This window comes from Peromyscus leucopus, chromosome 2 (genome assembly GCF_004664715.2).
Source record: "Peromyscus leucopus breed LL Stock chromosome 2, UCI_PerLeu_2.1, whole genome shotgun sequence".
In the NCBI taxonomy this organism is placed as follows: Eukaryota; Metazoa; Chordata; class Mammalia; order Rodentia; family Cricetidae; genus Peromyscus; species Peromyscus leucopus.
In genome coordinates, this window is record NC_051064.1 from 111684362 (window position 1) to 111711885 (window position 27524).

The following is a 27524-nucleotide window of genomic DNA, read 5'->3' on the forward strand; positions in this document are numbered from 1 at the left end:
ATCGGAACCGAGCTGTGGGCGGGGTCACGGCTGGTGGCGCGAAAAGTTTTCTCCTCTGACTTCTGGTCCCGCCGGGGCGCGTGCTGGCGGTGCAGGCGGTCCGCGGTGTGGCTGACCGACCCGGCGGTCCGCGGTGTGGCTGGCGGACCCGGGAGGGGTCTAGCTCGGGCCGGCGAGCCCTGTGCAGCTGCTCCCCGAGGGCCTGGACTGGAAGCGGTGGGAAGCGCGGGGGGATCGGCCAGCCCTGGCAATCTTCGGCGTGGTGAGTGCGGCTCCCGGCGTGCCGGGCGTTCTCCACAGACTCACGGGTTTCCTTCCACACACGTGCACCCAGAGCCTGATCAGTGGCGGGCGGGCACTGCTCTCAGCGAGCAAACGGACCCTCCCTGCCTCCAGCGAGGTCCTGGAATACCTCCTGCTCTGCTGGAGCCAGAGTGTTGGCTGCGCGGTCCGAACCGGAAGCCCACCTCGGAGAAGTGGGTGCAGCCTGCCCCCGGGAGCCTAAGGCTTTGCCCTTTCCACGTGCACCGCCACTGAGAGACACTGGCGTCCTTTTCCCTGGAACGGCGGAGCTAATGCTGTTAGCCGCTTTAACAACTAGTGATTGCGCCCAGAGAGAGACTTGCTCTAAGTCACCTCCTGTGACTTTGACGTCCTCGCCTCCTCTGGACTCTGGTTGTCCTCAGGTGGCCTTTCATCCCCAGTCACAGAGGAGAACGTCTAAGGGCCCGCTTTCTGCTGTCCAGGGTCTAGCCCGGACCAGCATGGCCTCTCGTAACAGCTGGGGGAAGCGCGCGTCTTAAGCCTGGAGATGCGAGATCCCTGCCCAGGGCTAGTCAGGTGAAACTGCAATGATAAGGCCATTTTAATTTCCCACAGAAGTCGAATAATCGTACTTTCTTTTCCACGGTATTGTTTTTTCGAGACAGTGTGTAGCCCTGGCTGTCCTGGAATTCGCTCTGAACCCGGCCGGCGGCGAACTCGGACTCTGGGATTAAAGGTGTGGACCACCATGCCCGGCTTTTTCAGAACTACTATGTATTTATTGCTTTTTCAGAACTACTATGTATGTATTTATTTGTTTATTTATTTTGGTTTTTCGAGATAGGGTTTCACTGTAGCTCTGGCTGACCTGGAACTCACTCTGTAGACCAAGCTGGCCTCCTCTGCCTCCTGAGTGCTTAAGGCTTGCACCACCACCGCCCGGGCAGAATTACAGTTTTTTCTTAAAAGCTGTATTAGAGGGCAATATTTGGATGCTGGGAGGTTTCCGAATTCTGTGAAATTGAGTTCAGTGTTTTGTGTTGACTTGTGAATTACATACTATCGTGTTGTTGAACGAATGTGGGTTCACGCAGGTCGGTGGAAAGAAGATACATCCCACTTTAAGGATATCTTAGCCTTTCCAGCTGCAGGGAGACTCAGCCTCCCTAGGACTGAGACACCCTCCTTTAGCCAAGGGCATTTTTCTCCTTCTTCAAATTTACACTTTGAGCAAGTTGATTTCCATATCTCCTAAACATCTTGACTATGGTTCCAAAGGGGTAATGACAAATGCAAATTCTCCACTAAAGAATATCACAATGTGTCGTTTTGTACCCTTGGGAAGCTCCCAGACAGGATTCTGGTAGAGAGGGCAATAAGAGAAACAAAGGGTGGATTTAAGGGCCTAATACCCTGGAGCTAGACCAGGTGTAGCTCAGTGGGAATTCTCATCAACATCAAGTTGTACTTAAATAAGATGCTGACCTTTGAATTTGAATGAAGAAAGTAGTAGTATCGGATTTAGGTTCACAGCCTGTGCCCTAACTAGCCAAGTTCTGATACATGTCCTCAATATTCCAATTAAAAGAGCCAAATCGGGACCAGCAAAATACACAACCAAAATACACAACATCACATATTGGTTGTGATATAGTTTGTAATCTAGAAAATAAAACTTGCCGAAGATCAGAGGACAGAGTTACCCTAGAAGCTGGGATCAAGTGGTGGTGCCACTTGATCCCAGCACTTGGGAGGTAGAGACAGATCCGTCAGGATTTCTGTGAGTTCAAGGCCACACTGAGATTAATCCAGTCTAGAAGAGAACAGAGCCAGGCAGTGGTAGCACACATTTTTAATCCCAGCACTAGGAAGGTTGAGACAGGAAGTGATATGGCTGGGCAGAGAAAGGAATATAAGGCAGGAGGAGGTGGAGACAGACACTAGCTCTCTTTTGGGCTGAGGAGTTGGTGAGGTGAGAGGTGGTGGCTGTGGCTTGCTCTGCTTCTCTGATCTTTCAGCTTTCATCCTTAGATCTGGCTCCGGGTTTTATTAAGACCAATTGGGATTTGTGCAACAGTTGGCCCTTGACATTAAGCTAGAACCCAGGAACTCACAAGTTAGAAAGAGAACCTGTTTCCTCAAATTGTCCTCTGCCTCCACATGTTTGCTGTGGCACTTGGTACACACACACACACACACACACACACACACACACACACACACACACACACACAGGGTTTCTCTGTGTAAGAGAGTCCTGGCTGTCCTGAACTAGCTTTGTAGACCAGGCTGGCCTTGAAGATCCGCCTGCCTCTGCCTCACAAGTGCTGGGATCAAAGGCGAGCGCCACCACACCTGGCTCAAAATAAATGTTTTTTAAAGGCCAAATTAATAGTGAAAAGTAGATATCTTCACACAGACATACATGCAGGTAAAACACTACTGTTCATAAAATAAAGGTAAGTAAGTAAATAAATAAATAAAATATACCAACAAGAATTAAAGAAAAAGTTTGGCCGGGCGGTGGTGGCACACACCTTTAATCCCAGCACTCGGGAGACAGAGCCAGGCGGATCTCTGTGAGTTCGAGGCCAGCCTGGTCTACAAAGCGAGTTCCAGGAAAGGCGCAGAGCTACACAGAGAAACCCTGTCTCGAAAAACCAAAAAAAATAGTGAAAAGTAGAAAAAAGATTTCTTCAGTATTGCCACATTGGGAAGATAGAGAGATCCAGTGACCCTGGCCCTGCCTCATTCCATATTCTCAGTCCTGATGGAAGAGTAAGGTTTAAATAAAAGGCAGGAGATGTGCCTTAACTAAGCAGTCTGCCAGAGGGGCCCTCACCACCACTGTCTCAGACAAGTTCCTGCCCTGGCTTCCCCTAGCTTCAGCTTTCTTCAGGATGAAATTCCTGGGGCAACTCAAATTTTTTGGGGTCCATTGTTTCTATAGTTGGTTACAGTTGGGTGGACAGGACATGAGTTTGTCATACAGTGTTTTCCCACCTTACTACTGATACCTTAGAATAGTGTTTTTACTATTTACTATAGAGTATAGTAAATTTTATTATAGTAAATTCTATTTATCTATAGTAAATTATACTGTTTACTATAAATAGTATAATTTACTGTAGAGTAAATCATTATTTACTCTATAGCACATGGGCATAGAGTAAATAATGATTTAATAGAAAAGATACTATTATCTCCATTTTGTGGATTAGGAAACTGAAGCCTGGTGGACTTGTCATTTTATGATTGGGAAGCCTAACTTACTACAATAAGCTGACAGAAGTAAATGCTCTGACATAATGCTGTCTAGTTTCACACTATATATGAAGTGAGATAGTTTAGGAACAGCCATTGACATCTGGCTGTTCAAATTAGATTTAAGGCTGTGAGCTGTGAAATTGGGCCTGTTGTTACCAAGATAACACCTACCTTTCATTTAGCAAATACTTAGAGTGTCTACTATGAACTTGTGTGTATTGTTCTGCGATTGTTTTTAAGAATTATGTGAGATAAATATGTCAAGAGTTTTGGCTCAACTTTTAGTAAGGTTCCTTTATGAATTTGTCTTGGGTGTGGCTTCTATACTAGGTGCTATGCAAATTTCAGATTTCTGGTATCTGTGACATCAAGACCTTGTAGCCGGTATCTCTAGAAGTCAAACACTTCTTTGGACCAAGCCGGGCCTGGCTCTCCAGTCCCTTCACCATTCCCTTGTTGATAGTGGATAAGATGATGTGTGGAGGGTGAAGAAGAGCAGTTCATTAAATTGTGTATTGCCACTTCGGTTCTCGTCTATACATGTGTCATTCTTTAGTGAAAAGTTGAAAAATAATAAGGAGTTCTGAAAAGAGACAACCATAAACACAGCATGTATCAGGCCTTTTGTTCTTTAGGCATCTAATTTGGTATCTTTTCATTTTGTGAGATTTCCTATATTTTGTGTGTGCATGTGCTTGTCAACTTTCTGTTGCTATGACAAAAGATTTTTTAAACAAACAAACAAAAAAACCCTAAAACAAGGGAAGATTTATTTTGGCTCACAATTTCAGACATTTCTGGCTGATATAGAAGTCCAAGACAAGATAAAAGTACCTAAAGACTTGCCCCTAAGGACCTACTCCATTTACCTAACTCCTCTTTTATACCTCCTGTTTTTGTTGTTGTTTACTTTAATGTGTATAAGTGCTTGCCTATTTGTGTGTCTGTGTACCACGTGTGTACCTGGTGTCTGCAGAGACCAGAAGAGGGTGTCTGATCCTTTTGAACTGGAGTTAAGGTGGTTTTAAGCTGACCTGTGTATGCTAGGAACTGAACTTAGGTTCTCTACAGGAGCGACAGGTACTCTTACCACGGAGCCATCTTTCCATCCCCCCATTTCCTGGATTTTAAAAGACTTCTGAGTTTCTGTCACCTCCGAAATAGCCTATCAAATCATGAACCTGTCAAGAGTTAATCCATTGAAGAGGTCAGATACTCTGTGAGGCAGTCGGTTTTCAAAATATCAGGTGACCTCTGGGAAAATTTCAGTTCCAAGCCACAATAGTGAAGTTGTATTAAAAGTGACTCTAGAGTTTTTGTTGTTACTGTTTTGTTTTTGAGACAGGATCTCAATGTGTCACCCTGGCTACCCTGGGACTCTATATATATCAGGCTGGCCTTGAACTCAGAAATTTGCCTACCTCTGCTTCCCAACTGCTGGGATTAAAGGGCCATCATGCCTAGCAGCTGCACCAGTGTAAATGTCATTCATCTTAAAGTTAGATCATTTGAGGATTATATAACTTCTGATGGAAAACAGTAATTTGCTACAAATCAGTGATATTCCCATTTATTTAAACGAGTACTTGGTGAGTACTGCAATTTACTTGAGTCTTTGCTTTATATTTCAGAGGCATTTGCTTGACTTCGTTGTGGAAAGCTGGGAGAAACTACAAGATTATTTCTGACATTTGTGTGTTGCATCATTCATTAGTAAGAATATATGCTGAAAGTAAGTGTTGAGATTTTCCTTAAACATTTATATAGATTCCAGCACTTTCACTAATTTTTACCAAAAGGTTATTGAACAGTACAAATACAGTTTCATTTTTCACTTGAACAAGTCTCATATGTTTGCTCATCCTCTCCCCGCAAGTACTGGGGATTGACTCTAGAGCTACAAACATACAGTTATTATGCAAGTGAATGCCCCTGCAACCCACATCCCCAGCCTTTTTTACAGTTTGAGATATCATCCTTGAACTTGGTGATCCTCCTGCCTCAGACTCCTGAAGAGTTAGGATTATGTCCTTATGCTACCCAGCCTGGCATCTTTGCTCTTTGCTTGTGTCTACCTTGTATTCAATTAAAATCGATTTTAGTAGCACAGCCAGAGTGGTGTCCTGTAGACCAAGCTGGACTGGAACTCGACAGAAATCCATTTGCTTCTGCCTCCCAAATGTTGAAGTGAAAGGCCATCATTCATCTGAGTCTTCCTCCTGCCCCTCTCCTGAGACTTTTGCAAAACTAATTTTTATTCAAAGTATAAGTAAGGGAGAAAGCAGACTCCTCGCAACAAGAAGGGATCCAGAGCCAGAGTCCCTCTCGAATCTTATATTAGTGGTTTATTTAGTAATGACCCCAGTATCTTCATTTCACTATTAGTGTTTCTTAGATTTGTTTTCTTTTTTCTTTTCTTTCTTTTTTTTTTAAGCAGCCAGTTGTTGGTGATACATGTCTTTAATCCCAGTATTTGGGAGGCAGAGGCTGGTAGATTTCTGATGAGTTTGAAGCCATCTTGGTCTACAGAATTCCAGGGCAGCCAAGACTATGCTGAGAAACCCTGTCTCAAAAAAAACAAAAAGGGCAGAGATATTTTAGGGGTTAAATGTTCCTAGATAGAATATAGGCTACAATGCCACAGAACTCGAGCAAACCAATTTGTTTAATTTGGATGTCTATATGCTTTTATAATTCTCCCCCTCACCCCACGAGACTTTGTTCTCGTCAATAATTCAGAGACATTTTAAATCGCAGTTTTCCCATATGTTAGCCCTATAAGACCTATAAGAAAAGCATGCAATATTACTAAAGGTTTAGTACTAATTACTTAATTCTAAGATGCTGGGTTGCTATTTTTTATTACGACTGATAGGTTAATATGTCTAAATCCTTTGTGCAGATAGGTTATAATGTCTAAATCCTTTTTTTGTCACTAAAACTGTCATTTTGAGATTTATTCAATGTAAACCGCTTTGCCTGCGTGTGTCTAAGTGTACCTACATCACCAGCTGTACAGGCTAGACGAGAGCATGAGATCCCCTGGAGCTGGAGTCGCAGACATTTGGGAGCCACCATGTGGGTGCTGGGAACTGACCTTGGTCCTCTGCAAGAGCAGCAGGTACTCCTAACTGCTGAGCCTGCTCTCCAGCTCTCCTCCAGCCTACACTTTAATATCAGCATTTCTTTTCACCATTCACAATATTCTGGGCCTATCAGATGTAAAGAAAAACACCCTGCCAAGCAGTGTGTTAGTTACTGGTTTTGTGTGGGTGTGGAGGCCAGAAGCCAGCCTTGGAGATCACACCTCAGGAGCTATAACCTAATTTGTTTTCTTTTTAAAGATTAACTTGCCAAGTAGGTTAGCCTGGCTTGCCCTCGAGTCCCAGGGATCACCTGTCTTTGTTTCCCCTGCAGGGGAATCACATCCCACTATGCTTACTTATTTAGTGTGGTTTCTCAGAAATAAACCTAGGTCCTCATACTTACATGACAAGCACTTCACCAACTGAGCCAGGTCTCTATCTCCTGTTTGTTTGTTTGTGAGAGACAGGGTTTCTCCATGTAGTTTTGGTGCCTGTCCTGGATCTCGCTCTATAGACCAGGCTGGCCTCAAACTCAGAGATCTTTACCAATAACTAAGATAGTTAAGACTGTAGGAAGACATCTAAATCAGTCATTTATTATGCTAAAACAGTTCATTGAACCCATTTTGTGTACTTTCACGGGGGTACAGTGTTTTCCCAATAGGATAATTGGAGATTGTAGAGAAACCGTTTAGAGGAATTTCCAGTTTAATTATTTTTAGAAATTTATTTATTTTTATTTTATGTGCATTGGTGTTTTACCTGCATGTTTGTGTGTGTTGGACACAACACACACACACACACACACACACACACACACACCACGCCAAAGTACTGGGATTAAAGGTGTGTGCCACCACTGCCCGGCCTTTTGTATGTAAATGGGATGACACACTTGATAAAATCCATCACTGTCCCCTCATGCCGCTTTTGCACATTTATTCCTCTATCCCTGGTAAGCGCCCGTTCCAGTCCATTGTATCTGTGTCTCCTGATTATTCAATATTCAATTATCACCTGTTGTGCTTTGTTCGAAGTAAGTATTTTTTCTTTTTGGTTTTTCAAGACAGGGTTTCTCTTGTGGCCTTGGCTGTCCTAACTTGTTAACATTCATTTTTGTGGGGAAAAAAGTCAATCTTGTTGGAAATTAATACAGGCAGTTTAGTATATTTTATGTAGATATTGCATACTATGCATTAATTTCACCCAGGGAAACTAGGGGCCCAATATTCAAAAAAATAAATTATAAATGCTTGCAAGTACTTACTATTAGAATTCCAGGACTGTCAGGGCTGGATAAAGAGACTCTCTGTCTTGAAAAACTAAAAAAAAAGAAAAGAAAAGAAATGTTATCAGTTTAAATAAAATCTGTGGTAGTGAGATAGGAGTATTAAGAAAAAAGGCTGAACTCAGTGAAAGCAGGGACTGACTATATCTTACAACCCATCAGAGCCATGCCGTCCTATCTCACAAGGCAGAAGACCCGAAAAACTTTCTCATGGGTTGGCAGGCCATTGCCGGATCGAAAACAGTACTACCAAATCTACAAGTAAGTGATGAAGCTCTTTGGTTAGACTGCAAAATAAAGCTTTTCAGGCTAAACTGTTAAGCTTGTATTTAAACTGTTCTCCTCAATGCAGATTGAGGTTTGAGGGGCAATAGAAATAAACTTTTAAGGAAGTTTTGTGCGATGCAAAAAGATCTGTTGTGGCTGGTTAGTAAAATTTGAGATGTACCATAATGTCATCTATGTAAGGTGGATTCTTTGAAACATAAAAGATAAAAAGAGATGTTGGTACTGTGTCCTTCCCAACTTGTTTGTGCGTTCATGTGTTGTGTGTGTACATATGTGGGGGGGCAAGTGTGCATGCTCATTGCAGGCCTGAAGTTGATGTGGAGTGCTTCCTGGTTGCCCTTTTATTTATTGCAGTACTTTTGAGAATTTCTTACATACTGTGTGTTTTGAACACTCATCATCCTCTCCCCACTCACCCCATCACCACTCCATCTCAGCCCTTTCTACTCAGCTTTGAGATGTCTTCTTTTCTTTACCAGATGAGTTAAGTTTGTGTTGTACAGCTAGCCTTGGGAGTGGGCCTGCCCTATAGGGATCACATTACCATTAAAGTACACTGACTCTTCCTCTCCCAGCAGCTGTCAAATGCCAGTGGCTTCTTAGCTACTGGTGGGATTTTTGTGCCCACCTTCTCTCCTCTACGCTAGGATTTTGTCTGGCTGGAGCTTGTAAAAGTCTTGTGCATTCTGTCACAATTGCTGAGTTCGTATGTGTGCCTGCCCTGTTGTAGCTGAAAAACCTTGATGTGTTATCAGCCACCTTTGGCTCTTAGGATCTTTCTGTCTCCTCTTCCATGAAGATCCCTTCACCTTATGGAGACCTTCTATTTTTTTACTGGTGCAGGTTCTTTTTCCTGAACCCAGAACTCACTAATTCCAGCTAGTGAGTTTGCCCTGGGAATTCTGCTTCCCAAATGCTGTGTTCCAAGGGGTTGCCATACCTACCTGGCTTTTTCCAGGAGTGCTGGGAAACTGAACTCAGCCCTTGAGATTGCTCATTCAGCAAATGCTTCAACCCCCGAGCCTTCCCTCCGCTCCTTAGCAGTTTTGATGATATTATTTGTAGCTGGAGTTTTCTCTCCGGGTCCAGCAGTCCCGTAGCCCACTTATAAAATAAACACACAGACGCTTATATTATTTACAAACTGTATGGCCGTGGCAGGCTTCTTGCTAACTGTTCTTATATCTTAAATTAACCCATTTCTATTAATCTATAAGTTGCCACATGGCTCGTGGCTTACCGGTATCTTAACATCTGCTTCTCATTGTGGTGGCTGGCAGCGTCTCTCTGCCTCAGCCTTCCACTTCCCAGAATTCTCCTCTCTCCTTGTCCCACCTATACTTCCTGCCTGGCTACTGGCCAATCAGTGGTTTATTTATTAACCAATCAGAGCAACAAATTTAACATACAGAACATCCCACAGCTATTATTATTATTATTATTATTATTATTATTATTATTATTATTAGGTAGCTTTCCGGCCTCCTGAAACTTTTATTGTTCTTTGCCAATAACTGAAGTAGTTAAGATTGTAGGAAGGCATCTAAATCAGTCATTTATTATGTTAAAACAATTCATTGAACCCATTTTGTGTACTTTCACAGGGTACATTGTTTTCTCAGTAAGATAATTGGAGATTGTAGAGAAACTGTTTAGAGGAATTTCCAGTTTAATTATTTTTAGAAATTTATTTCTATTTTATGTGCATTGGTGTTTTACCTGCATGTTTGTGAGTGTGTTGGATCCCCAGAACTGGAGTTACAGACAGTTGTGATCTGCAAGTGGTTGTTGGAAATTAAACCCGGGTCCTCTGGGAGAGCAGCCAGTGCTCTTAACCACTAAGCCATCTCTCCAGCCCTTAAGAATGTTTTTGAGCTTAATCCTCAGTGGTTATGGGCACTGGCTGATCTTTCAGAGGACTCATGTTTGATTTTCTCACTTACATAGTAACTGGCTTACAACTCTCTCAGGGGATCCAGTGCCCTCTTCTGGCCTCCATGGGCACTGCACATGCATGTATTGGCACAGACAACACCCCGCACACGCAATATAAATTAAATCTCAAAAGAGATAGCTGGACAAGCATATCCTTTAAAAGAATGTTGTCTTTTGTGCCAAATTCTACAACACTTTTTCCATTTTGATGATCATGTTTCTTTGTTGCTTTCCAGAGAAATGTGTATAAAAATCAATGATTGTTCCTCTGAGATTCGCATCAAGGTTGGACAGTTCGTGGTGATTAAAGGCGATGATAATAAAAAACCCTATGTTGCTAAACTGATTGAATTATTTGAAGATGGTGAGTTTGGGCCTGAAATGGGAACCTTCTCTTACTGGGCACGATTGTGAAGTATGCAAGGGGGGGGGGGCTGCTGTGTTCTCTACTCACAGGCGCTTCCAGAGCAGCATGGACTATGAGGTGGGTCAAATAAGTATTAGCTGTTCCTTTCTCCATCTAGACTTCATAGACTCAGCGGTGCAGTGTGGGGTAAAATGGAATTTAGCCTTCCCATTATTTTTAGGGGTAAGAATGAATGTCAAGAGCAGGATTTGGGGACAGGGAGTTTAGGAAGACGGAAGGAAAATTTGGGGTTTGCACTGCTAGGGGTGTTGGTGTGTTTTGTTTGTTTTATTCTTCTGCTCTTTGCTGTTTGGGGCCTGCCAACCAGCTCCCAAATAAATACACACACAGAGACTTAGTCTTACTTATGAATGCTAGCCTTAGCTTAACTTGTTTCTAGAATTATCTGGTCTGCCTTTTGCCTCTGGGCTTTTATCTTTCTCTAGTCTTCTCCCCCACACCTCACCCCCCCACAAGACAGGGTTTTTCTGTGTAATAGTCCTAGCTGTCCTGGAATTCTTTGTAGACCAGGCTGGCCTTGAACTCACAGATCTGCCTGACTCTGCCTCCCAACCACCGCCTGGCATATCTTTCTCTATTCTATATCCCTTTCTTTACTTCTTATTCTGTGGCTTGCTGGGTGGCTGGCCCCTTATGTCCTCTCTCCTTTTCTCGTTCCCTGATCTTCTCTTCTCAGATTTCTCCTATTTATTCTCTCTGCCTGCCAGCCCTTCCTATCCTTTCTTCTCCCTTGCTATTGGCCGTTCAGCTTTTTATTAGGCTAATCAGGGGTTTTAAACAGGCAAAGTAACACAGCTTCACAGAGTTAAACAAATGCAACATAAAAGAATGCAACACATCTTTATCTTTGCATCATTAAACAAATATTCCACAGCATAAACAAATAACACATCTTAAAATAATATTCCATAATAGCTGGGTACACTTTTTTTGGTTTCGACATAGGGAAGTTACTATGAAATTTTGTAAGTATGATTTCTTTACAAAGTCTTTTATACCCCAAACTGGCCTTAAACACTATTCATGACCTTGAACTCAGGATGCTCCTGCCCTTGTCTCCCAAGTACTGGGTTACAGGTATGAACCACCATCCCTAACTGGTGGCCTTCCTAAGCATTAATTTGTACAATTTTTCCATTGATAAATTAAGTGCCTATGATTATAGTAACTTGTTTTCCATCCTTTTTGGAAATTCCTTTTTAACTTGATAAACACTATTAAAAGAAGAATTGGAAAGATGGCTCAGCACTTCAAAGCACTCACTATTTCAGAAGACTCGGGGTTAGTTCATAGTACCCCCTGTCTGTAACTTCAGTTCCAGAGAAGCTGATGCTTATTTCTGGCCTCCATGGATACTGCACACAAGTGGTGTACATACATATATGTAGGCAATACATTTATACACATAAAATAAATCTTTTTATAAAAAGTGGAGCACTGTAAAGTGTGTATTTGTGAAGTGGAGTCATTTTGCTACTGATTGGTCCTTTGATCATTGTCAAATTATGTAAGATTCTTGAAACTTGGTTTCTTGGCCTATAAAGGGGATAGGTATAGTACCTGTTTTATAGAATTATGGAGAGTAAATATTTATATTGTGTAGTGTTTGGCATGTAGGCTGTATTCAGTAATGCATTGTATTGTTCCCCTTTCCACCTGATTCTCTTAGCATCTACATTTCCTTCCAAGAAATGTGCTCGAGTGCAGTGGTTTGTCCGATTCTCTGAGATCCCTATCTCTAAAAGGCATTTATTGGGCCGGCAGCCTGCTGCACAGGAGATATTCTGGTATGACTATTCTGACTGTGATAACCAAATTTATGTGGAGACCATCATTGGCCCTGTTCAGGTAGGAGTGCCTTAAATCCTGGGTTCTAAAGTGCCTATACTGCATGACCTCAGAAATAGTACTGGTTCTAATTTGAATTTTTTTTCTCATCTTCGCTGGCTGCTTAAGAAGCAGCCCCCCTGCCATCCCACAGATACTGAGAGCATAGTGAATGTGTTCTGGGCCTTTTAGAGGAAGTGACATTTGGGTTATGACCTGAAGGAAGAGCAGGAATTATTAGAAAATGTGTCTCAGAGAACAATCATACGTAGCTATGATTATGGCAGGCACAAGGCATTATAAAGCTAAGTGTGCTTTGTAAAATGAGGACTTCTTGAATAACTCGGTACAAAGAGTGCCGGTGCTAAAGCAACCTTGGCTATAGGGTTTTTGTACTCAGGAGCTGTGCTGTTGAAGTAGACTGTGTTTTGAAAACCTTGTGTGCATGCGTGTACATCTTATTTCTAGAGATGATTTTATATCCAGAGTAGGATTAGACTCTTCTATGTGACATCTGGCTTTGGGTGATTGAGTAATTGGTTTAACAATTGGCCAGAGAGACTGGTCTGACCTGGCTACGGTGATTTATTTTGTGGTTCAAGGAATGAAGGTTGAAGCAGCAGAGCACATGGATTGGAAGATGTGCTGGTTAGCTTTCGTCAACTTGATGTAACGAGTGGTTAGGAAATACCTCTGACAAATTGGGCTGTAGGCAAGTCTGTGGGGGCATTTTATTGATTAATGATTGATATGGGAGGGCAGCAAGCCAGTAAACAGCATTCTACCATGGCCTCTGCTTCAGTTCCTGTCTCCAGTTCCCTCAAGGATGGACTGTGATCAGGACTGTAAACTGTAAAGTGGAGTAAACCTTCTGGAGTTAGTGTTGGTCAGTGTTTTATCCTAGCAACAGCAAGTAACTAGAACAGAAGGGCAGGAGAGAAGAGGTATTAGGAAAATCTCCCTGTTGGGAATAAGCAGAACTAGCACTAAAGCCAGGCTCTGCTAGTAATAATTGGCCCTTTAGGGAACACTGAGTGCTCTGGAAGTGAGGTGGGGCCTGATCTTAGAAGACGCTGGAAAACAGTTTAAGTCATCTTGCAGCAGTGTGGAGCTACTGCTCACTGTTTAGCGAGTTGAGAAGTTTTGGGGAGTTTATCCTAGGTGGATAGATTGGGGGCGCGGGGGAGAAGGAATGGGATAGTGTGTGATTGAAGTGGGATGACAGCAGGAATGAAAAGGAGAAGCCAAGGCAGAGGATGTAGTTCATTTAGTAGAATGCCTGCCTGGCTTGCATGAAGCTCTGGATTCAATCACCAGCACCAAATAAACCAGTTGTGGAGATACACACCTGTAATTCATACTCAGGAAGTAGAGTTAGGAGAATCAGAAGTTACAGGAGACCCTGACCAAAAACAAGTAAGGCAATAAGAGCGGGGTGAAGCAGGAATAATTGGCTGGGTTGTTGGCACATATCTTTAATCCCAGCTCACAGGAGAAACCTGTGACTGGTCTCTGAGTTTGAGACCAGTCTGCTCTATATATGAGGACAATTGGGACCGCATAGACAGACACTGTTCCCCCCCCCCCAAAAAAAAAATGAAAAAGGAATAATTTACATTTCATTGACCTCCTCCTCAAACTGTTCATGACTTTGTAAAATGCTCAGTTTCTCAGCTCATGTGTTATGCAATGTCTTTCTCTTTAGTTATAAAGGTGTCCTTTCATATGAAGATGTGAGCTTAAATGGGTTTCATTGCAGCTATGGTGGTTTTTCTTGGCTGTATATAGTCTTCATCTTTTCTTGTTTATCTCACTTTCAAAATTCAGGTAGTGGCTTTAGCCCCAGATGAAGTGATCCCTATGGATCAGAAAAGTGAGGAGACACTCTTTGTGAAGCTGTCCTGGAATAAAAAGAAGTTCGAACCACTGTCACCAGAAGTACTTGCAGCATTGAAGAAACAAGAAGATAGCCCCGAGTGCCGCAAACCTTTAGAGGCCAAGATTAAGAAAGTAAAAAGTCCTTCTTGGAACACAACAGAACAAGTGGTCAAAAGGACTGAATCAAGTCACCCTACCTCTAAATCTTACCAGATGCCTGCTCACCCTGTCTCCCCCAGTGCTAGGAAACTGCTAGAACCCAATGGTAAGTGTGGTTGTAAATTAGTTCTACTTCAGTGGGCTTTTGCTCCTTTGTAATGCACCAGCCCTTCCTCCCCGGCCCCTGCCGCACAGTGATGTGTTTGCTGTCTATGATTGGCTTTTTCTGGGATGTCATGAGGTTGGAATCACAGTCTGGCTTTTTTTTGTCTAGTTCTCTTCTCTTAGTTTCATCCATTTGAGAGTCATCCCTGTCGTTACCCTATTGGTGACTTACTCCTTTTTATCCAGTGCTCTATTGTATCAATAAACACAACTTATTTATTCCCAGTAGAAGACATCTGGCTGGTTCTAGTTTTTGATGATTATGAATAAAGCCACCCTAATTAATGATTCACACAGACACTAGATGGCTCTTCAAAAAGCCCTGTCTGTACCTGTCTCATACCATGAGTATGACTGAAGTTGGCTCATCTATGCTTTAAGACTATAGGCATTCCTGCTTGCCATCTCCTTAGTTAGATCAGTGTGTCCATGAGTGCCAAGGCTGAGTCTCATTCACCTTCTGTTTCTTGCTAGAACCTAACATATATCTTACCTTTTTAATAGTTCAGCTATATCTCTCTATGATCCCTGGTTCTCATAGTCTTGTCAAGAGTAAAACAGATCTATATGTAATGATTGTCTTCAGGAATTCCTCCTGTATCTTTGCTGATATAATCTGGGTGAAAAAAACAAAAAACAAACAGAAAAACATTGGGTCTGGTGTCACTCAGTAGTGTACTATAAATTTTTTCAAATACCTTGCATTGGGACTGGGTACCCTGCAGTGTTGCCTCGGGGAAAATTGATTACTGAATATTTATCTACAAAAGCTGACCTAGAAGTCAAATTCTAGATCCTGCAGCTGTAACTCAGTGATAGAGTACATGCTTATTAAGGTCCTGGGTTCAATCCCCAGGGCTGAAATATAAAAACAAACAAAAGTCATGTATGTTTCTAAATAGGAAAATCATACATGAAGTTTAGGAAAGAAGAGGCCACTTGGCCTAGAAGAGAACAATATGGAGTAATTCAAAGAAAGTATGAGTAACTTCTCTTGCGTTAACATCAGTTGCATCATGAGGTTAGGGGTGTGTATTTCTAAGTATAACATCCCACATTGTCCTTTATGCTTAGGCTTTCCCAGGAAGCCTAACATGAGGCTATCACAGAAGATCTTGTGTGACTCCTTGGATTCTCAAAAGAATTCTAAACGGAAAACAGCCTTCTCTGAAACAACCTCACCGCCTAAGAGGTCTCAGCCTGGTGAAATCAAGACCTCTTCACCTTTGAAAACTCTAGGAAAAAACGGACAGACTCATTCCTTTTATGCCAAAGGTAGCATGATTCTGAGAGCCCAAGGCCCAGCTATGATGGCCACAAAGATTAGCGTGGAGAGGGCACTCAGGCCTCTCAGGAGCAGGGTGAGTTCTTCAGCGGTGCCTACTGTGATCCTGACGCCAGAGTACATTGGGAGGTAAGCAGGGGCATTGCCCCTCTGAGAGCAACTTGGGGTACTTCCTTTGATGAGAAATGAGTGTCGGAGAGGGGAACTTCCGAGCTGCGGTTGTCTAACCGGATCTCTGAGGATCTTTTCCAAATAAAGGTTTCCGAGCTTGGATTTAGTAAACTGTGCTCCAGGTCTTGGACCCAGGAATCTGTATTTGAGAGTGCTCTTTCGCATTAGGTGTGGTGACTTAGGCCTGTAATCAGGAGGCTGAGGCAGGACTGGTGTGAGTTCAAGATTATCCTGAAATGCTTTTCTCTTCAGGTGTCATTTGGGAATAGTGGCAGTTATTTCTGAAACTATACTGCTTCACAGTCCTGGATTGCATTTTTTGGCTCTGGCTCTTTGCTACAATATAATGGTCTTTTTTTTTTTTTTTTTCAATTGGGTAGTTTTTGAACCTGGGATCTACTCTTAAATATAGTAAAAGAAGACAATAAATCTAGAGCAAGCTTTGTAGTTTGGTACTTGATAATATGTGTAGATAAAGAGTTGTACCATAAAAGAGTGACAGAGTAGAAATAACATGATATTCAATATTTTCTAAATAGAAATTCCCAGCACCTGGTCCATAATAGGTTGCTTAATAAATACTGAGTGTGTGTGTGTGTGTGTGTGTGTGTGTGTGTGTGTGTGTGTGTGTACACTTTTGTTTGTTTGTTTTTGTTTTTTTGAGACAGGCTTTCTCTATGTAGCTTTGCACCTTTGCTGGAACTTACTCTGTAGCCCAGGCTGGCCTCGAACTCACAGAGATCCGCTTGCCTCTGCCTCCCAAGTGCTGGGATTAAAGGTGTGTGCCACCACCGCCTGGCCTGAGTATATTTTATACTGAGTATATTTCTGTTAACTTTGAGCCTTTGTAAAAGATGACAGAAATAAAAAGGAGGCAGAATCTGTTGAGAGTTTGTCCATTTTGGTCCACAATAGCAATGTGATAAGTATGATTTAAATAATATGTTAAGAAAAACTTGGATCTCTTTGGTGAACTTTTGAGCCAAGTTTGATTATCTCTTTCCAAAGTTGCTATAAAAAGAGTAGGAGCTGGTAAGAGCTCACTATCTTCAGTACCCACTGTGGATTCTTGGTGTCTTAAATGCCTTCCTCTAATCCAGATGTGATCTGTTACAGGGACACAAAGGAACAAGAAGCTCACAAAGAACCCACCCGTAGTTCCCATCGTGTACATAGAAGGAGTTCTCTCTTGACTTTGAAACGGATTAGGCAACAGCTTTGGTAAGACTGCCCGTGAACAAGCAGAACAGCCTTGCTCCCATCTGTGGCAGCATTTGTCCCTTAATGCCCCTTCTATTTGAACGGCCAGTGCATTGATACCTTTTCACCTAGCATTTTGTACAAGCGTCATAGTTTGAAAGGGACAAGAAATGGCTGGCCTGGGCTTGTGGTTCCTTGGCCCCATCACTCTGTTTCCAGCAAGTCTGGGAGTATGGGATGCCTGAAAGCATTCACTTTTTGATAGACCTTAGTTTGAATTTGGGCTTCTGAAACTTAAATTGGGAAGGTGAACATTTCCAATCCTACTCCCTTATGAAGAAAATAGGGAAGATACACAAGCCTTAAAGTTGTTGAGTGATTTAGTGGATATGTAATGCCTTCAGCAGAGTGTCTCAGGCAAGTATCCAAGAGGTGAAACATCCCATATTGCCTGGTGGTGGAAGAGACTAATGCCTCCAATGCACACTTTTATACAGTTCTTATTAAGGCTTGAACACCAAATAATAGAAAATAATTAGTCTCCACCACTCAGGCTTCTAGATGATAAAAGTGACCAAGAAGAGGAAGAGTTCATATCCTCAACAGAGGTGTCAGACTCCACTAGTGAGGAGGAAGATGATTCTATTCCCTCCCTTCCAAAGAGAAATCCCCAACGGCAGTCCAGGAACCGGAGGTTGGCCTCAAAGCCATCATTGCAGACCCCCTCCAAGACACCACAGAAAACTGTAAGGTTCTTTTGGGTTTGTTTTCCAGTGACATGTCCCTCCTATATGCTAAAGAATGCTAATTCCAAGACCAAACAGTAACAGCTGGATTCTTAGCACAGGGCTATGATGCTAAAGTAGTGTGTTCCCTGGGGAAGCAGGCCTACATGAACTTGACTGAAAACTAATCTAGTTGAAGATGACTTTTTTTTCCTTGTGTTATATTGTTTTGCTTTTGAGACGGTGTATAACTATACAGCCCAGGCTGGCCCCTGACTCCAAGCTCGTGCTACCATATGTGCCTTGCTCAAGGGCTCAAGTTACTTTTAAGGGTCAGAGTCAAATGGCCAAGAGTACAGCCTCCTAAGGGAAGTACAAATGCTGATGAGTCCTAGTGTTTGTGTTTCCCTTGGCACTTAGAGGGGATTGAATTCCAGGCTGCACTAGATGCAGCTGAGAGATCAGGAGTACTGTTTACGTGTGGCAATGAATGTGCAACAGGAAAATAGAAGGGAGTTTCTGTGGAATTGTAACAACAGTAAAGGTGTTAGGGTCCTCTCATGCAAAGGTAGGTTTGAGAATCACTAGGATTAAACGGTAGAACTCAACAGTCAGTCTGCATATTTTTGGCCAAGGAAAAGGTGGAAAGTTGGCTATCACTCCATACCAGGAAGAGAAGTGAGAGAAACATTGGTCTGCCCCATAGAGTGACCGTCAAGAAAGAGTGAGCCTCTGGGGCTGGAGTGATGGCTTAGTAGTTAAGAGCATTTGCTCTTCCAATGGAGCTGAACTGGATTCCCAGCACTCACATGGCAACTCATGACTGCCTAGTTACATTATAGGCAAACCGAATGTCCTCTTCTGGCCCCTTTGAGCATCAGGCATGCACATCATGCGCAGACATACATGCATACAGAACACTCATGCACATGAAATAAAATTTAAAGAAAAGAAGAAGAATGGGCCTGTGAGTGGGAGCAGTGACCCAGGGATTTAGAATAAAAACTTGTGGTCCGGTCCCACCCCCAAGTACTAGATTATGGGTTGAAGAATTCCTGAGTCAAAGCTTGACCATATTTTCAAATAAAGATCTCAGGAATCACACACAACCTATGGCTCCTCTTCTTGAGCAGAGTAGCTTGAGTTTCCCAATTTTTTAGCTTTTGAAATACTTAGTGAAAGGACAGAGATACAGCTCAGTGGCAGAGCACCTGCATAATAAGTATGAAGCTCTGGGATTTTTGTTTGTTTGTTTTTGAGACTTGGCCTGTATCTGTCTTCCAGGTGCTGGGATTGGCATGCGCCACCATGCCTGGCTGAATTTATTTACTTACTTACTTATTCCTCAGATTAACTGTATTCAAATCCCAATCCCATTTAATATTAGAAAAAAGATCATGTTTGGACTATGAACAAAACGTTTGATGTGAGGGGGTGGGATGATCATCCTCTCACCAGATCAATTTTCTGTGTCCTGGATGGTTTTTTGTTTTGTTTTATTACAACTTATATTCTCTTTGACTATAGCCTAATCCTCGAACACCTCATCACGCCACTCCTCAGATTCGAGGCAGGAACCTCGCTGTCCAGGAGCCGGCTAGCGTGCTTGAAGAGGCTCGGCTGAGGTGATGCTGCTCGTGGTCCTGCTTGAGTAGATAGGCGTGATAGGGCCTCTTTCTTCCCATGAATTGGAGGTTGGTTGGGCCAGTACTGTGCAGTTAGTGATACATACTGGTGGAAGACAGTAAAACAAGTACTTACAGAAACCTTCAACAGCCAATGTCTGGGCTAGTGCACATGGAGGGAGATGCCTCCCAGGCTGCCGCTGTCATCTTGGTGTTTCTCAGGGTGGTGCTCTTAGCTACAGGGCCCTAAAGTAGGAATTCTTTTAAAATGCAGGATCAGATTAAGGGTTTTGGAAGCTAATAGGTTTCAGCCTACCCAAGTGGTTTTGTTTTGTTGGAGAAAAGGGGAAGTTAGGTGAGGCAACATGGAGAGAGATGAGAATCAAGAATTTCCTTTTATTCATAATAGTTCCTGTATAGAAATAATAGTGTCTTTTCCATTCTGTTGGGTAGATGGTGAAGACTTCTAAAGCCTTCCTTTTCTTCTGTCTACCACCAACTGCAGGCTGCATGTTTCTGCTGTGCCTGACTCTCTTCCCTGTCGAGAACAGGAATTCCAAGACGTCTACAACTTTGTGGAAAGCAAACTTCTTGATGGGACTGGAGGGTGAGTAATGCTGAGTAGACAGGTAGTTTGAGGAAGAGTTGCTCACACAGGGTCAACAGGGTAAGCAGAACCACTGCTAAGCCTAGAAGAGTGGATTTCTGCCTTTCCGAACTAGTGAGACCACTGGGGCTGCTCGGTTGATCAAAGGCACTGGGTTTGGTCCCCAGTTCTATATAAACTGGACATGGTGGTGAGGTAGAGGCAGGAGGACCAGGAGTTCAAGGTCATCTTTGTCTACATAGTGAGTTTGAGGCTACCTTGAGCTATGTGAGGTTTGTCTCAATTTAAAAAGGAGCAGGTGACCTTTGAGTAATCAGTTGGCGTGCATTTGCTTTGACTGTAGAATAAGTGTCTAAACAGGTCTAACTCTGACCAGTTTCCTAGGGCAGTCTTCACAGTTCCTACTTCCGTACCTTAGGGATCTTGACCTTTCTTAGTATGATGTGGATGGCATGGACCCAGGCTGAGAGTATTATTTTCTTGTTCTAGGTGTATGTACATTTCTGGGGTTCCTGGGACAGGGAAGACGGCCACCGTACACGAGGTCATACGCTGTCTGCAGCAGGCAGCCCAAACAAATGATGTTCCTCCCTTTGAATATGTTGAGGTCAATGGCATGAAGCTGACAGAGCCTCACCAAGTCTATGTGCAGATTTTACAGGTAGGCCAAGTTGTTGGGGGTTTCTGGGAAACAGTTCTTTAGAAGCACAGGGAGAAAGAAGGCTTACTTAATTTTATTGTCATTTTACACATTTATGCAGGGGTGACAAGGGTGAGAGAGGCAGAATTCTTTAGACTCAAAAACCACGTTAGGAGCTATATGTTGCCTGATTCCATGGCAGCAGCCTCGCTCACCAGTGACGTGCTAGTGTCCTGGAATAGGGTATAAGCATTGTTCTTCCGTTAGCTCTTACCTTGGAACAGGTAGTCTCCCTCTTGAGGAAGGGACTAGAGTATAGGAGACGGAGCTTCTTCCTTTTATAGGCGGCACTCACTTTAAGGTCAGTGGAGTGGAGTCATCAGCATTTATTTACTCCAGCGACTGCTTTTCCCCCATGCAGAAGCTGACGGGCCAGAAGGCGACAGCTAACCATGCAGCAGAACTGCTGGCAAAGCGCTTCTGCAGCCCAGGGTGCTCGCAGGAAACCACGGTGCTGCTTGTGGATGAGGTAAGAAGCCCTGGAGGACAAGAGGAGGGGTGGCCACACAGCTTTGCTGTCCCTGGAGCAGATGGTGGGTAGCAGAAGTGCTGCTTCCTGCATCCGCTCAGGCTTGTCCATTGACTGGAGGATGGACTGTGGGCAGCACATGCACTAACTCAGTGGAGCAGGCTGTCACTTAGGTGCCCTGGCTTAGTCCCTGAGTGGCACTGTATGTATGTCTCCTTTGGCAGCTCGACCTTCTCTGGACTCACAAACAAGATGTCATGTACAACCTCTTTGATTGGCCTACTCACAAGGGAGCCCGGCTGGTGGTCCTGGCCATTGCCAACACCATGGACCTGCCAGAGAGGATCATGATGAACCGCGTGTCTAGCCGACTGGTAAGACCAGGTCATTCTGTAAAAATGAAAATATAGAAGACCAAGAAATATGATTTCTGCCATAATTGTAATTTTTATGACGGAATGAAAAAACACTACCGTTTTCTACAAGTACCATACCCCATACATACCTTGGCATTCTGGTCCCTATGCAATTTTAAATCACACAAAGCCATAGAGGTTTAATTATTTTAAAAATATCTAAGCATGTATCACCTGCCACCTCTTTGGTACTTGGAGTAAAGCAGACAACCAGGTAGACTATGTCTGCCTTCTTGAGCCTTCTATTTTGGCAGGAAACACCGCCATCAAACCGTGAAGAACATGGTGAGGGAAGGCAGGAGCTGTGCCGGTCCTTAGAGCACCTGTCTCCTTGAATGACTCTAAGAAAGTACAAGGTTCTCAGATAAAACAACGTAGTGTGAGAACTACTGTCCTGCAGGACACCCCAGTCATTGCCAGCACCAGCAGCAACTGCATGGAGAAATGGGAAGAAATAGATTGTTATGTGGGGCTTGAGGATTGGGCTTGGGGACCTGAGTGTTGGGGTTTTTGTTTTGTTTTTTTTCCTCACCTGGACAGTGAAAGTTGTTCTTCTGTCTTGGCTCTCCAGGGTCTCACCAGGATGTCCTTCCAGCCCTATTCTCACAGCCAACTGAAACAGATCCTAGTGTCCCGACTCAGGCATTTAAAGGCCTTTGAGGATGATGCCATCCAGTTGGTAGCCAGAAAGGTAAGTCACCATCAGGAAGCTCCTTGCCACAACTCCGAGCTAGTCAGTAAGTCCTTACTGAGCACCTGTGTGTCCTGTGCTCTGTACCCTGAATGAAGAGAACTTCAGGAAGTACTATAAAATAAATACCAAGGGCTGAGGGTGCAGTACCTTATTTTATTATATGATTCTTGAGAAGGCCACAGGGATTATGGACTTATGTACAAACTAACCATAGTTATTCAAGGAACGAGCTGTTTTGTGTAATTGAAGACACCATTTAGATCCATGCCAGGCATCTAGGACCAAAACCCTGAAATAATGAGGCGGACACTAAGTAGGGTCAGCCCTTAGAGACTGGTCAGAGTTTATATGTTTATGTGGAACCATCAATTCTGCAGACAGGGCTGTATGCATGCTCTTCTCACCACAGTAGTCCCAGTCCTCAGAAGAGCTCTGAGGCTCCAGGTGGAACTGCTTGGGGGATTTTCTTGTTCTCAGTGTTTTCTTTCATTGTCTTTAGGCCTCAGCCCAAGCTCTTAAATACATACTGTTCACCACTAGGGTGCTGTTTCTCAGGGTGAGGATGGTGATAGGAAGTAGGAAGTAACGCGGAAGTATTTGGGTGCAGGAGGCTAGTGAAAGGGAAACCGTGATACTCATGTCTCTGTCTTGTGTTAGAAGAGTGACTTTGGTCTATTCAAAACATGAACAGTTGTGTATAACCCCACTGTACAGAGATGACTTCTGTGTTTGCCTTTTCACAGAGTCTCACTGTGAACCTCTGGCTGGTTTAGTATGCGATATAGATTAGGCTTGTCTCAAACTCAAGAGATCTGCCTGCCTGCTAGGATTAAAAGCAGGCACCACGATGCCTGGCTAAGATGACTACTTTTAATGTCTTACTGTATTATATACATATACTTACATAGTGTTCTTGGTTTATGTGCCATAATTTTGTTGGAATGGATCATTTTAGAGATAACTTGGTGTTGTCCAGTGACAGGTGAATTTCAGCTTGCAGTGAGTACTGGGAATATAAGAACTGAGAAAGGTCTTTGTAGACTGCAGTAATTGTGAGAATTAAAATGTAAATGATCTGGATAGGTATGGCAGTGTATCCCTATAAGCACTTGGGAAGGTGAGGCAGGATGATTGCAAGGTCAAAGCCAACCTGGACTACATTGGGATATCCTGTCAAAACTAGCAAGAAGGTAACAAAGCACTCGAGTGTTTTTCTAAGCCAGCGTCGGAGAGAGTGGAGGGTTCCTTGAGAGTCAGGCCTGGGAACTCTCAACTTCTATTCTAAGTACATGGGAAGCCATGAGAGTGCTAGAGCTGTTGGCATTGTGCAGTGGCCTCATTGACTGTCTCAGCACAGGGTTCCCCCGGTGATGTCTTCCTTCCCTCCTCCATCTTGATTTTAATTCTTTTAGGCATTGGTTGGGCTGTTCTCCCAAGTTGGCTACATACTCTGTTAGGTCTTACCTCCAAATGTTCTCTCTGGCCTTAAGTGTCTGCTTCTGGGGCACACAGAATGAGAACCCAGGAATGAGAACTCTTGTGAGGTTTTTTTTTTTTGTTTTGTTTTTCGAGAAAGGGTCTCCAAGGTCTTCCTGGCTATCCTGGAACTCGCTCTGTAGACCAGCCTGGCCTTCTCTACCACCATTCCCAAATACCTCAGACGTCAGAATGGAACTTTGGGTACCTAGAACCTGGAGTTACGGGTGTTTATGAACTACCATGTGTTCACCAAGTACTCTTAACCAATAATCATCTTTTCTAGCCCCTCCTTAAAAACAAAAACCAACACCAACAACAAACCTCACTTATTTCCTGAATATTAAAACTGGGGATTTCTGCCCTTTCCACTGGAGTTATTTATAATATCATGGGACTGTGGTTTGGTATGGAGTAATAGTGTTCCATATATGATATAAGGTTCCCTGGCTGTCAACTTTGGCACAAGACCATTCCCAGAACCACCTTATCATTTAGCTTGGCCTAGATCCCTTGGTTATTCACCTAGGTTCAGATGGCAAGTGGACATTAGAAATAAAGTGTTCCCTCTTGTAGGTAGCAGCCCTCTCCGGAGATGCCCGGCGCTGCCTAGACATCTGCAGGCGTGCCACCGAGATCTGTGAGCTTTCCCATCAGCATGGTGACTCTCAGGGCATGGTGACTGTGACACACTTAATGGAGGCTATAGATGAAATGTTCTCCTCATCCTACATCACTGCCATCAAGTAAGAGGCTCTGCTGCTGGGCTTTGGAAATGTGCTCCTGTTTCTCAGAGTTAACTCAGTCTATCCACATTTAGCTAGAGAAAGTTCTTAGGGGCAATCAGGAAGGCAAAAACAAAATCCTTGGGTAATAGATGAATGCTTATTAACATTTATTAAGTATAAATACTACAGGAACAGGCTCTGTGTGGTTGTTCATACCTCTCATCCCAGCATTTTAGGATTGTCATAAGTTTAAAACTAGCCCAGGCTGCATAGTGAGTTCTAGGCTAGTCTGGGCTATACAGTGTCTCTGTCTGAAAAAAGAAAGAAACACATTTGATAGGTAGGAAGATGAGTCAGTGGTTAAAAGCACTTGCTGCTCTTACAGCTCACAACTGACTGTAACTTCAGTTCTTGGGATCTGACACTCTCTTCTGCTCTCTGCATGTGCATGCACACACACACACACAACCCTTTGTTTGTTTGTTTGTTTGTTTAAGTTATATGAACGTGAACAGTCTGGGCAGTGGTGGCGCACACCTTTAATCCCAGCACTTGGGAGGCAGAGGCAGGCAGATCTCTGAGTTTGAGGCCAGCTAGGGCTACATAGAGAAATCCTGTCTCACAAAACAAAACAAAAAACATTACATGAGCAGGAAGTAGCTGTGTACTGAAGCATACTCTACTTCCAAAATTTGGAAATGAGGCTTTTTTGGCTGGTTGGTTCATCATTCATTCATTCATTCATTCATTTATGATTTGGGGTGCAGGTATAATTCCACAAGTAGTTGCTGTGTTCCCCATCTCCAAAAGAACATTTTCTATGTTAGCTTGAGACTTTGTCAGGTGATGCAGAAAATGTTTCCTCGTGTTTTCTCCTTGAAACCAATGGTGCAGACAGCCTCTTAGAATTCACATCTCTTGGTTTCATTTAAGGAACTGTTCCCTCCTGGAGCAGGGCTTTCTGAGAGCCATTATTGCAGAATTCCGCCGATCTGGACTAGAGGAAGCAACATTTCAACAGGTAATTGTTTGAGAACTGGTTTTTGTTGTTGTTGTTGTTGCTTGTTCTTCTGATCCTTCTAGATATGGGTCCAGGACACAAGAGTTATTGGGAGGGGAAACCCCAAGAGGGTGACTGTCCCTACTGGGGTTAGAAGCAGCAGAGAACTGGGCAGACACGGGTTTAGATCGGGTTTCTGGGGGAGCAGGGGGAGCTTTCTAGGGTGACCAGGGATTGGAGAAATTTATGTGGCCTGGTCTTGGTGCAAGCTTGGGGGTTGGGATTCTTTCTTCCTCTCTCTTCCCCCCTCCCTTTTTTCTTTTCTTTTCTTTTTTCTCTTCCTTTTCCTCCCTCTCCTCCCCTTCCCTTCTTTTTTTTTTTCCCCCTGTAGGGCAGGGCCTGGCCAATCTCTAGCCTCCTGGTTAGGGCTATTAGGGAAGTCTGGCGCTGGGCCTATCCAGTAGAGATAGGGAAGGGACTTTTGTCGGTTCTATGTTCCAAATATTGCTCAATTGTGGGCAATACATCTTCTAAGTAAAACTGAAGCTTTGCTTTAAAATCTGAATTAGGCACATGGTGACTCATACCTGTAATCTCAGCACTTGAAAATGAGGCAGGAGGATTGCCAATAGTTTGTGGCCAGATTGAACTACATAGTGAGTTCTAAACCAGCTTGAGCTACAAAGTAACTTGCCCAGTGTTACATACGTAAATTATAGAAAAGCAGAGTTCAGATGTGCCCTGTCCTGTTCTATAGCTTGTTTCCACTCTTGGCAGTTGCCCAAGGGCGTCTACTGATGAAACATTTGGTGTCTAAGGTACCATGTGTCTGGTGTATTGTTTTGAGACTAGGTCTTATTATGTAACCTTGGTTGTCCTGGAACTCACAGAGATTTGCCTGCCTCTGCCTCCCAAGTGCTTGAACTAAAGATGAGACCCACCCTGCCCCAGGCACCCAATTTTTGGAAAAGATGATCACATACAAACCGAGGATTGTTCCTCTTAACCTTTGCTTTTCTTTTGATGTCTAGATATACAGTCAGCACGTGGCTCTGTGCAGGATGGAGGGACTGCCCTACCCTACCATGTCAGAGACCATGGCTGTGTGCTCACGCCTGGGTGCTTGCCGCCTCCTCCTGGTGGAGCCCAGCAGGAATGACCTGCTCCTTCGAGTGAGGCTCAACGTGAGCCAGGATGATGTGCTGTACGCTCTGAAAGAAGAGTGAAGGGCTCCACAGAAAAAGCCTTACTGTTTTTCTTCAGAACGTGGAATCGTAGCAAAATATACGGAATGGAAATGGTTGTTGTAGACTGTCATTTTATGTTATTTAGTTTGCTTTCTCCAGAGTGAGTTGATGGTAACATACTATGTATATAAAGATATATTTATATATATGTACAGTATACTTGTATCTATGTAAAGTAGTTCTGGGAGAATTTATATGAAATTGGCTACACTGGTTGCCTCTGGGAAATACCTGGTGGTTTGTCAGGGGTGAGAGGAAGACTTTATTCTATGCCATGATGTATTTGATTGTGAATGATGTAAAGTAAAATTGATTTTATAGGAAAGACCTGGTAGGGTTCTGTGTGCGTCACAGTGATAGTGCTCCTTGTGTGCAGGAGGCCCTGGGTCATTTCCCACTGCTGAATGCAAACCAGAGCTTGTGCCCTGGTGTCTTGTGCCCTGCATGGTGGTACATACCTGAAATCCCAGAATTTGGGAGACTGAAGCAGGAGGATTACTACAGGTTTGATGCTAGCCTGGGCTACATAGTAAATTCAAGACCAGCCTGAAAAAAAAAACAAAAAAACAAATAAGAATTGCTAGAAATACTAGGTAT

The 27524-nt window shown here is 43.4% G+C and overlaps 1 protein-coding gene across 2 annotated transcripts; it reads left to right on the forward strand.

Moving 5' to 3' along the window:
* Nucleotides 1-45: 45 nt before the first annotated feature.
* Nucleotides 46-27241, forward strand: Orc1 (origin recognition complex subunit 1). 2 transcript variants are annotated; one of them, XM_028890387.2, is made up of 18 exons: nucleotides 47-262; nucleotides 5163-5263; nucleotides 8068-8166; nucleotides 10365-10492; nucleotides 12225-12403; nucleotides 14210-14525; nucleotides 15659-15998; nucleotides 17157-17261; nucleotides 17794-17986; nucleotides 19493-19590; nucleotides 20096-20197; nucleotides 20687-20858; nucleotides 21259-21366; nucleotides 21591-21740; nucleotides 22354-22473; nucleotides 24529-24698; nucleotides 25614-25701; nucleotides 26712-26983. In XM_028890387.2, the coding sequence occupies exons 3-18, from the start codon at nucleotides 8072-8074 to the stop codon at nucleotides 26904-26906; spliced, it is 2559 nt and encodes an 852-aa protein (XP_028746220.1). In that variant the 5' UTR covers nucleotides 47-262; nucleotides 5163-5263; nucleotides 8068-8071; the 3' UTR covers nucleotides 26907-26983. The 2 variants fall into 2 exon arrangements, with proteins under 2 accessions (XP_037058686.1, XP_028746220.1); XM_037202791.1 differs by lacking the exon at nucleotides 24529-24698 and having other exon boundaries at nucleotides 46-262; nucleotides 26712-27241.
* The last annotated feature ends 283 nt before the right edge of the window (nucleotides 27242-27524 follow it).